This window comes from Lates calcarifer, linkage group LG16_LG22 (assembly GCF_001640805.2).
Source record: "Lates calcarifer isolate ASB-BC8 linkage group LG16_LG22, TLL_Latcal_v3, whole genome shotgun sequence".
Lineage (NCBI taxonomy): Eukaryota > Metazoa > Chordata > Actinopteri > Centropomidae > Lates > Lates calcarifer.
The window spans coordinates 568,869-581,104 of record NC_066848.1 but is presented as its reverse complement, the minus strand read 5'-3'; the positions used below and the strand labels follow the sequence as shown (position 1 = coordinate 581,104).

General features: G+C 44.4%; 1 protein-coding gene across 4 annotated transcripts in view; it reads right to left on the bottom strand.

Moving 5' to 3' along the window:
- Positions 1-11,923, bottom strand: part of LOC108885135 (inositol polyphosphate-5-phosphatase A) — a 109,187-nt gene extending 97,264 nt beyond the window's left edge. For 2 of the 4 annotated variants that reach the window (XM_018679325.2, XM_018679326.2), the window contains exon 1: positions 11,386-11,923. In XM_018679325.2, the coding sequence (XP_018534841.1) occupies positions 11,386-11,463 (78 nt within the window). In that variant the 5' untranslated portion in view covers positions 11,464-11,923. The remainder of the gene's footprint in view (positions 1-11,385) is intronic. The other 2 variants (XR_007814800.1, XM_018679327.2) reach the window with 2 other exon arrangements.
- Between the last annotated feature and the right edge of the window lie 313 nt (positions 11,924-12,236).

Below are 12,236 nucleotides of genomic sequence, written 5' to 3'. Positions count from 1 at the left end.
CAGCTGATCACCACAGCAGCTTCACCTGTAAAGTTCTTTCACTGTCAAATCAACCAATAAATCAATCAATAAAAACAACACCACCCAGAACTGGAGGTGAAAAGTGAAAGGCCTCACAGCTGACTTTACTTCTACCAATCATAAGAAGATTCATTTCTGTTGCAGTGCAGCCTAAAGTCAGTTTCATGTTCTATGAAAACTCTCCTCACACATGCAAAAACTCTGTGACACCACAAGACCAGAGGTTCAAATAAAAAGAGGAAATCCCAGTTTGATCTGACTCTGCTCACAGCGACAGTCCAAAGTGTAACTCAGAGGTTCTTATCTGTTATCACGCTGCTCATGGTGCTAAAGACGACGAGTTCGCTGTCTGATCATGTGATGTTCTGGATTTGGAGTCGATAATACGTTTTCTCCAGGAGAGAGGCAGCGAGTGGGAGGACTAATGATGCTGTAATTAAAGCTCCAACACCACAGCAGCTCGCTGAGGAGTAACACTCACTGCCCCCCCCTCCTGCAGCTGGCCTTCTATTTGCATCAAAAGGGGAGAAAACATCATGTGCATTCTGGATGCTGCACCACTACTGACCAACAACAGCCACCAAACACAGGTGTGCAGGTGGAGCAGCAGAGGAGTCAGAGCTGCACACTGGGCTTTTATAATGAATGCAAAGCTGAGACTCTGTGGAGTGCCATGTGACATATAACAGGAGCTATCAGGCTATTTCAGTAGTGATGGAGTGCCAGTAGTGAGTGTGTATGAGTGTGTGTGTGTGTGTTATGTATTGCTCTATCAGCGGACACCCTGGCTTTCCTTAAATGGGAACCAGGGGGTGTCAAACAGTCAAATCCTGGAGTTCACTGCGAGGGAGTTTCCATTATGGCTCTGAGAGAAAGCAGACGCAGCTCTGACTGACGGAGGATATACGTCCGATCACAGCCGACAGGACGGAGATCATTACTTTCATACACAATATTACACGACAAAAAAGCAAAGACTTCTTTTCACTGATTTTTCTCACTGTGAATAAACTCATCACACTCAGACTGTCAGAGACTGTGGGGTTGTTGGACTCTATGTATTAATATGTCCACAGCCGGCCGTGCGGCGGTCGTCACTGCTGCAGTGTCATAAAGCTGCAGCTGAGTCGAGAGAGAAAAAGAGAAAATGGCCGAAGGGTCTAGCTAATCTTTTTTGACACGAGCACAGCAGGGTGGATCTCACCTCCATCAGCGAGGTTTTCTTCTGGGTTAGTTTCTGCTTTTGCTCTGAGTCACCTGGTGTAACGGTGCAGTTGTGATTGGCTGAGGGAGAAGACAGGAGCGTTTGTTGAAAGCTGGCGAGAGATCGCACAGAGCTCTGGATCGAGATCGTGATTTTACAATTAATCGTGCAGTCGTACCTCTGATACCGACTGATGAACAACAAACCAACAATCCACTCCTGAGGCTGGAGGGAAAAACAGTCACAGTACCAGGCCCTGTTTAATGACTTGGCCAGACCAGACTGGAGCTACAGTGGAAAAAAAACAATGGCCTTAACTGGGAAATATTCACCCACTGACTGTATGTGGACCAGAGACAATAAGCACTCTCCATCAAAGGCTTAGGGTTAAATAAACACCTGCCCTGCTGGGACTGTGTATGGGAACAAGATAAAGGGAACTGGTGAGTGCAGAGGGAGGAGGAGAGGAACCAAGCTGGAGAGTCTTTTTCAATCAGGATTCATTAACTAGAGTAGAAACACAGTAAAGAACAGGCTGCAGTTAGTGAACACTCGCTAATAAACAGTTTAACCAAGACACCTCTGTTTCATTAGCTGTGTCTCTGTGAGGAGAGCTAAGCTAACAGCTAAGGGATGGCTGGGTTTAAGGAGCATGTTCATGTAACAAGATGAAACAGTGTTTCACAATATCGCGACAACAAAAGTGTCTGGATCCCGTCGTGGACCTGGACAGTAACAAACGCTAAGTCTTCTGGGTAAAACTGGGGGAGCAGAGTGAAGAGAAATGAGAACTACAGAGACCATCATCCTTTGCGCTCCGCTTGTTCAGGTGACACTTCCAATTAGGAACTCGGAAATTCAGACTTCTACAACGATAAACATCAAACATCAAAGGATTTTACAGCTCTGGAAAGTTACCTTTTTATTTTAGTTATGCTAAGCTAAGCTAAGCTAAGCTAAGCTAATCCTCTTCTGGCTGTAGCATCATGTTTTGCTGAGTACATTTTATATTTCCTCATCTAACTCAAGAGAAAAAGAATGAGCTTATTTTCCAAAAGGTCAAACTAGAATCATAAAGCAGACGTCCTCCATCTTTAGAAACGTCAGGGTCAAACATGTTTATAGAGTCAGTTTAAAGTCTGCTCAGCTAACTCCACTGACAAAATGAACAAAAATCTTAACCAGTTTCTTTGCCAACAAACAACAGTGTCTTCCATCAGCACAACCTCACAGTTTACTCATCACTGGTTCTGGAGCAACAGGCAGCCGATCATCACTGCTAGACTCAGTCACAGTTTATACTGCAGAGGCTGACGGACAAATGTCACTGTCTCAGGTCGTATCCCTCGACCTCTGTTTAACACAGTGATATGATCTCTGGAGTTATTAACCCTCTATGGTCTGATACTCTCTCTAACAGGTGTGTTTTACCTTTACAACGAGCCGTCGTTTGTGATTATGATGGTGCTTTGTAATCCATCCTGAGACCTGCTGTTATTTCTCAGTATTTCCAGAAGAAAATAAAACCAATAAATCTGTGTTTTGCATCTTTATTGATCCGTAGAGAGTCTCAAAATGACGGATCGCTGATTTACAGACTCGACTGAGGAGGTCTCTTAGAACTGAGATACTGCTCAGACTATAATAAAATCATGCAAAGCTATTAATTCCATTTCTCCAGTCTGTAAAAACATGTGATGTCTGTGACCAACACACAATTTTCTGCATCCATGTGAAGAGGCCTGGTGTAATGTGAAGCAGAGCAGGGACACAGCCACGTTCGGCTTGTGGAGATAAAAGAGGTACGAGCTCGTCTGTAATCACTCAGCAGGACAGAGAAAACCACGTATGAGCGTGGCTACAACAAACACACAGAGGTTCAAACGGACGTCATCGCGACAGATCGTGAACGAAGTGAACGTGTGAGCATGAGCGGACGGACGGCCTGCTGTTGCTAAGCGCGCTCTTTAAAACACACTTTGGGTTTACAAGATGAAAGTGAGCCAAATTCCTTTGATAAACAGCTGTGACACAGGCTGAAATACTGCACAGGCCGAGCACACATCTCCAGGTAGAAACTAAAGCATTAAAGCATTAAAACATTAAAACATTAAAACATTAAAACATGGACGGCCTCCTGCAAACCAAACATGACTGGACTGAAAACATGTTCTTCAACATCCGAGCTGTAACAAAAGCCACATGTTCAGCCTCAACCGGAGAGTTTGATCAAAACTAGAACTGAGAGGTAAGCAACGAGGTGTAAACTTTCCAACCACATCAATACATGAAAAGAGGAAAAAGGTCACGCCTGTCATCACGCACAGAACAGAGACCAGAATCTAATCATTTCATCTCTGAGTCCAAGTGAACGTTTGTGATGAAGTTACAAAACAACTGTCGCCAATAGATTTCTTTCTTACCACCAGGTAAGATAAGCAGATAAGTTTTGGTTTGTGTGAAGACGTTTTTCAATTCATTCATTGGCTTCATACAACCACAGCATTACCAAGATATCATATCGCTCAGCCCTGACTCGGAGTATAACTGCCTCTTTCATTCCCTCTCATTTCACCAAACGAGACGAGAATGAATGACCTGATAAGACAGTGAAACTTTCACCATAAACTCGCCTCACTTCCTCAAACACAGAGAACGACTGAACAGACGGGCGTGTCAGGACGTGGAGGTGTAGTTTGGGAAATCCTCAGGGTGTTTTCTGGCTGGATCTGCAGATTATTTCATGGATTCATCGATTCAGTGTTTCGTCTAGAAAAGCTTCCAAAGTTGTTTTGTCTGGCTGACTTTCCAAAACCATGATGTTCAATTTCAGTTCAGAAAAACATCAAATTCTCAAACTGAAGAAGCAGATTTTTGGGTTTTTTTTTGTTAAGAATAAATAAAAATGTGAGATTGGAGATTTGCAAACTGAAGCTCATTTTACCACCTGATCAGCCCTACATACAGACGAGTATTCTGTCATTAAGTGGGTTACTCAGTTAACCTGGTTTTGTGTAAATGTCATAAATGACTTAGAATAACCCAGTTAAAGCCAATTTATACTCCATATTTAACATGTTGGCTCGGAAACTTTTGACATTTTCTGTGGTTGTTAAAATCAGACTCACACCACATGTCGGCACAAAGCGGCAGCAGAAGCAGAGCGAATCAAATCACAGACTTAATAATCAGTTTAAAGGTTTTAAACGTCTCCGGTCGTCAGCGCGACTTTAATGAACCTTGTTAATTACTACGGACGCTGCAGCGGTCGCCAGAGGTGACGATTAGCTGTCGAACTGAAAGGAAAGACCCAAGGTGACGAGATAAAACTGCAACACACAGAACATCAGATCAGGGACTGAGCCCTCGCTGCCGTCTCTTCAGGGAATCTTATGAATGAGTCCTTGGCCTAATCAGTGGGATGGGTGGGGGGGGTGTCACTCTCCGGCTTTCCCATCGCAGATAATTATGGCTCTTGGAGTGAACCCAAGCTTCCCTCGCTCCGCGTCGACACTCCCACCCTTATCCCGCCTCCTTATCTGGGTCCAACTTTTGTCCCACTCTGCTCACACACACATTATCAAATCCTCCTGAGTGGGGTCAGTGAACTCTGGAAAAAGTTGGCTGTGTCGACCCACTGTAAAGTTCCCATCTCAGACGGGACCACAGACCGTTCAGCTACATGATCATCTCCACAACTCTGCTGGTTTAGGCCTCAACAGACTCTGCTGTTCTGGGGCACGGTGACCTGACTCAGCACCTGAGAGATACAGGTCCCAAAATACAGCCTGATCAGCTGAGACGATACATACAAACAGGAGGTACCAGGATACTGTGATGATGTACCTGCCTGATGACAGGAAGATCCTTTTAGTTTAACCAGAAACATCACTGCATATCTCTACCAGACTCCACTGACAAAAACAGGGATTTAACCAGGAGCTGCTGGAATACCACTGCTCCATCTGTTAGTGTGTCTGTGTTACTGTGTGGTACTTTTACTTCAGTAAAGTATCTGATTACTTCTTCCACCACTGAAAGTCACACAATAACACAAACACACTAACAGATGGAGGCAGCACCTCCTGTGTTCTGCTGGGTAAATTTCTTGTTTTTGTCAATAGGAGTCTGGTGGTGATATAATGATGTTTCTGGTTAAACAAAGAGGATCTTACTATTTGGCTCAATTGACTAAAGGTTGCTGCTGTAAATAAACACAGTACAGTAACTAACCTCTTATTTACTTAGCAAGTTTAACATGGTTTGCAGATACTCCCTTGCTAACATGCTAACTAGCATGGCTAGGTTGTTAACTTTAATTGTGAAGACACATCATTAACAACAGTAGCTAGCTAGTTGATGTTCCTCAGAAAAAAACACACAACTTTGTTAAGAGCAAAAACACAGACAATCTTTCTTGTGGTTGTTTGACCTAACACGAGCTAGCTAACAAGGCTAACACTCCTGTCTTTCAGTTTAATGCTAGGTAACTAGCTAGGCTATTTATCTAGCCTAGCTTAACAAGGCTGCAAATGCCCCCTTGCTAATAGGCTAACTAGCATGGATAGATTGTGAGCTTGAACGACAGTAACTAGCTAGCTGGTGTTTCTCAAAGAAAAACACACAACTTTATGAAGAGCAAAAAGACAGACAGTCAACAGGAGCTAGCTAACACGACTAACACTACTGTCTTTTCAATTTAATGCTAGGTAACAAACAAGGCTATTTATCTAGCCTAGGTTAGTTAGCTGGCTAGGTTAGTAGTCTGCTTGGTTTTTTAAGGCAAATAAAAGCAGAAGTTATTATGTTTTGTAGTTGTTATTGTAGATTGTATTTACATTATAAATGTCTGCTCATTAAAATTCCTGTTTTTGTCACTGGAGCCTGGTAGTGATATATAGAGATGTTTCTTGGTAGTGATAGAGATGTTTCTGGTTAAACTGAACAGGATCTTCCTCTTTAATAAAAAGCTCTGTCTCTGTAGGAATTCTGTCATGATGTTGTCAGACCCTTTGGATAAGGCTTAGGGGATGAATCACGTGGCGTCTCACAGTCTCAGCTTTAGGGGCTCAAAAACTTGGCTTAAACATAGCAACAGTGATGTGTTATAAAACCTAAATGTATTAGTGTGGATGCAGCCTGTTACTCCTTTATGTTAACTGCTAACTTTGGTGATATTTTGTGGAGGATCCCTTGTTGACTGAGACAGCGACGAGCTGCGACGAGTCAGTCAGTCCGACATACATTCCATCATGGCTGCCACCGGCTTAACGGGGCTTTCCTCTCAAAACAGGGAAAAAATTATCAAGAGAGCCTTCAACTCCCACCCTGAGTGTCAGGCTGGAGTGTGCAGGGTGGCCTCCAGCTGCTGAGACTTTATGCCACAGCAAAATACACAGCAAACAGTTCATTTGTGTGGTGATGTTTGACTGACATCATTCACACCACATTCATGAAACCTTCCTTAATATCATTATTACCACAGAAGTGTTCATTTAAAATGAAATAATCGGCTGCAGCTTGTCAATCTAACACATAAGTGTGATACGAGGAATTCTGCAGAACCACTCAGTTTCTACAAGCTACAATGTTCCTCTCAATAATAAAGAATTTGTGATGGTAATGGGACTGGGCAATATGACAAAAAAAATGATCAGGATTTTTTGATCGATATCAATATTTATAGAATATAGAATCTGTGAGAAGAGTTTCATGATAATGACTGAAGCCTAAAGAAACCAGTGGCTTAGTTACACTCTGAGAATATAATTGATTAACAGACAAACATGTTTTATCTGCCTGAACTAAACATTAAAATCAACCTGTCAAAACATGGACATAAAACTAAAACCTGTGACTCTGATCACTGATTCCTCTGATAGGACCTTCTATGTAGAGGAGCAGATTAGACAGTCAGCAGTTTGTCTGGGGGTTCAAACCTACGACTCGTCCACATCTTTCTCTGGGTGTGTAATGCTGCTGTGTGATAAGTTGTTAGAAAAAAAGTTTATCGTCTTAATCAACATCAATTTTACTGCGATCCTATTTCAACATCATTTTATCTCCCAGCTCTCTGTGATAACCAAATGAAAATACCCGTCTGAATATGAGTAACTGTCTGAGTACACTGTCCCTGTAACTCAGGACTTTTCGTTGCCTGCTGGTGGCAACTTCCAGCTCTTTCCAACATCTTTTCCCTTTTTGAAATTCTAATTCCGTGTTATGACAGGATGGAGGAGGGCAGAGCGGGGAGAACACCAAAATAGCATCATCTGATCTTTCTTTCATAAACTTTTCCACTCCTGCAGCAACACACTGGAACAGACTTTGGCAGAGGAAGAAACACAAAACTCAAGCTGTCAGATGAAGTATTTAGTCACAGTCTCTGCTGCTGAGCTTCTCCTCATAAAAAAAAAAAAAACCTGAGCTAAAACATGAGGAGACTACGAAGTGAGGACACCGGATCGAGAAGAAAAGCTGTGCTCACATTGTTAGCTTCCTCTTTTTCAGCCTCTCATCAACACAGCATCATTTCTGGGATCACACATTTGCACCACTATTGCCAACACTATAAATACACACCCTGAATGCTCAATTACATTATTCAGTTAGGGAATTCACTACATCAGCCATGTGACTACAGGCTAAATATAGTGTGCAGGGTCTGTGCTGCCTGCAGTAACATCTTCACATGTTTACACACTGAAACCAAACTGATTTTTACCACTGCTGAGCCACACAGACGGACAGACGGACAGAGCACAGCTTCCAGGTTTGAGGAAACACTCAGGTTATTTTTTCCTGCTCTGTTCTATCTTTAGCGGCGTAAATATGGCAGCTCAGTGTGATAGCCTGAGCTAATGAGCTGTCAGCGGACAGGACGGGGGAGAAACAAGAGGGAGAAACGATGACAAATAAGTTGGACGACCAAACCCACAAGAGACGAGGGGTATTCATCGTAATCCACCGCATCACAATATGGTCATCTCGGCCTGAAAACACGAGGTGTATGTAATCAAAAACAGAGTGGTTGTAATCAAATGAAACCCACAGCCAGTGTCCGGTGTTTACCACAGTGAGAGAACTTGAGGAGAATGTAGGACGATGTAAACACACAGGAGTCAAAACACACAGCCTTCGAAAGCAGAGCGACACATCCGAGCTGGAGAGCTGGCATCTGTTTGTTTGATTTCAATCATTTGGCTTAATGCAACTGGAAAACCTCCAGGAGTCACGCTATGATCTCTCCATTACTGTCAGTGAGCCAGATCCAGTTACCACCACAGATCTCATAATGGACACAGACACTCAAATCACACCTAGAGTTTGTTTTCTCCGGGATGAACCGCGATGGAAAAGTTTGCTTTCTTAGTTTTTCTGTGGGTTCATTCAAGTTCAAATGCGAGAAACCCACAGGCCGTAAACATAACTGACAGACCAGGTGGAGGTTCTGGGTGGTGGGAGATGTTAAATCAACTGGATTCCAGTCTCTGTAACTTAAGTGAAGTGTTTCAAACATATTTGCATAGGCTTGTCTGTGATGAGTGTGAGTTACAGGTGAGCAGCCTGCGTTCAGCTCTCAGAGAATTTAACTTTCCATTTTGGATCGTTTCCTGGAACAGGTTTGTTGGTACAGGCGACTGAGGTGTACCTCCGTCCCGTCTCAAAACAAAACCTGCACCTCAGGCGTCACGGTGCGGTTCTCTGGTGACACCCACGTCCAGCCGATACGGTGTCCACCTGTTTAAACAAACCAACGCTAACAAGGAAAACGTGTCTGATGTGAACATGGCCTCATACTGGCATCAGCTTCTGCCCTGTTCACTCATCTAATGACTCCACCATCAACGCCTGCCTGGTCTTCAGTGTCAGTTTACGGCCGATGATCATTAATGGGCTTTGTCTGCACTGAACTGTGTGACTTTGGATCAGGACACCAGTGAGGACCCATGGGAGTCCTGCAGCGTCTTCCCACTGCGTCTTCAGGATGGGAACAGATTAGAAAACCAAGCCTGGGGAGCAGAGATGATGCATAATGTATATTATAGCTGCTTCACCCAGCAGCAGTTTAAAATGCTACTGGCAGCACAGGAAGACAGAAAACTGTCTATGAAGTCAAACTGAACCCTGCTTTGTTTGGACGGAGTGAAGGAGTCAGCTGGATGGGGAGGGGTCAGGGGGAGGGGTCAGGGTGGGGGCTTCACCTTAGAAACACAACGTTAGCACGTGAGACTCAACAAAAGCAATAAAGGTCAAGTCTTGATGGTTGTTTTAAACACAGGAGAAACCAGTGTTTGCCGTCATAATTAGACTCACTGACGAAGGAAAAATGACTCGAGCTCGAGGAGGACTGTTTGTCTTTTTCTTTAAATGTTGTTCAAACAAAAAACTCAGAAGTGGAGTTAGAGAAAACTGAAGCGGTTGAAATGGAACGACGAGGCAGAATATTAATAATATTTAACATCGAGGAGTTGGTTTAATCACAGTGCACAGATTATTGTGTCTGACAACAACAACAGAGCTGTTTATCCTTTTAGTTTAACCAGACTCCATTGACAAAAACAGGGATTTAACCAGGAGCTACTGGAATACCACTGCCTCCATCTGTTAGTGTGTCTGTGTTACTGTGTGGTACTTTTACTGCAGGAAAGTATCTGATTACTTCTTCCACCACTGAAAGTCACACAGTAACACAGACACACTAACAGATGGAGGCAGTGGTATTCCAGCAGCTCCTGGTTAAATCCCTGGTTTTCTCTATGGAGTCTGGTAGAGATATATAGAGATGTTTCTGGTTAAACTAGAAGGATTTTACTCTTTAATAAAAAGCTCTGTCTCTGTAGGAGTAAGGCTGTCGTAAAGTCAAAAAAGTCAACACAGTTATTTATCTAGTCTCATTCTTGCTAACAGTAGCCATCATAAGCACCTGTCATACCAGATCAAATGAGGCTGTAACAGCAAAATCCCTGAGCGTCCTGAACTGAGCGAGTGTGTGTTTTACTGCTTATGAATTTAACTTTTCATTTGCAAACTAATGAATGCGCCATTTCTGCCTCCAAAAGTGTTTGTAATGGGCGTAAACACAGAAGAAATTAGAGTTTTAAAAGTTTAGAGAGCAACTTTATTAAAAGGCCTGTTACACATCAGAGTGTATGCTGCAGGATCGGGGTCAGGCCAGTGTGGAATCTGCATTAAAAACAGCCCCACAAAGACTTCATTCAACTCCATGTCTGGATCATAAGAGGTGCAAACACACTGCAGACTATAGATAGCTTCATATATGACCCACACACACTCACACAAGGAAACACACTCTCGTGTGCGTTTTGGCTCGGTGTGGTGGAGGAAAAAAATCCACAAAACACCCAAAGTGTGGTGCTTGTAAGAGACGTGCTATTTATAGGTTTACTCCAGCGAGGGAGACGGCTCTTCCCTCATGTTTTGGATCAGCACTTCACACGGGTGAGGAGGAGGAGGAGGAGGGAGGAAGACGGAGGGGGGACTCTCTCTATTGACACAACACTGACACCGACACAAGCTGGACGGTTACACCTTCCTCTGTAGTCTCAGTGCCATTAGGTACCAAGCTGCAGACAGAGCCAAGAGTCCAAATATGTGATAAGAGCCACAGATATGATTCAGACGCTCCTCAGGAGGCCGGACACACCTGTTTCTACACTGAGCCTGATGCCTTTACTTTCCTCTGCAGAGCAGAGAGGTTTATCTGACAGATGATGAACAGGTGTCTGCCTCCTGTTCCAGCAGGTACACTCACCTGACTGAGAACACGAAGGTAAAAGGTGCAATGAGCAGGAAACTCTCCTCCTGGTCAGTGAGCACCAGTGTTTCCTGCCTCCAACAATCCACTCCTGGATAACTTCTCTAAGTTAGTTTTCACCTGAGCCTCACAGGTGGGTGCAACCTGCGCAGGTAACTCACCCCGAGCTTTAATACACTGAACACTCACATCCTCAAACAGAGCAAACAGCCCTGAACACACACACACACACACACACACAGGCAGCATGTGTCTGTACGGGCACGAGAGGCCCATGTGTTCAGGTGTTCGCGGCTTCTCTGTCACACACGAGTCGTGACCAGCTGATGAAGATGGAGCTGGGTGTATGAAAACACACATATTTATCAATGGGGATACTCACATCCTCGAACAGGGATCCGACGTTGGCTGTCACCAGCAGTATTCCTGTGCCTTGCGCTGCTGTCAGCTTCCCTGCCATAATGTTCTCTCTCTCGCAGGTGGGTCTGGGACTTGTACAGCGGACTTTATAGGTAAAGAGGCGGCGACACCAATTTAAAACACACACAAACAGAGGCGGCTGGAAACGTCTCAGGGAGCTGGTTAAAACGCGGACAATCTGCGACTGGAGCCGGGGTTGAGGCGGCTCGGCTGGAGCATATTTTTCAGCAGTGGCCGTGCATCTACCAGGAGTTGCTTTGCAGTAGAGGGTCCGTTGGCGGCGGCGGCGGCGGTTAGCGTGCTCCTGCTGCTCGTGCTACTTTTTCACCTTCAGAGCCATCGTGAAAGTTTCCGTTTTAATCCACGGAGAGCGGCCCGAGGGCTGTGGGTCATTTCAGCTGCGAGTGTTTCCCTAGCTTTCGTGCAGTGTAAAAGTCTCCCTCCTGAAGCAGGACTCTCAGCCAGGACCATTGCCTTCACTGCTCACACGCGATTGGTTGGAGCCCTTCGCTGCTCTGACGTCACCGCGCCAATGGCAACGCGGGGTTCTCTTAAAGGGCCAGCGCATCGTAAACACAAACGGCCCTGCCTCCTTAACGCCGCGGTGTCCATTATCGGACAGAGCTGGGTCACCCCGGGGTGAAGTGATTGTGAACATGTTTTACCGTTTAACAGAAACACAGTCCTGTCTGAGCATCACATCTTAGATGTTTCTCCACAGTTAAAACTGGACTCTCACTTGTTTGAATGGTGATACCGAGCAGAAACTGTAGTTAACATCTACAACTTTGATTGGACTGGGCAAAATTCACT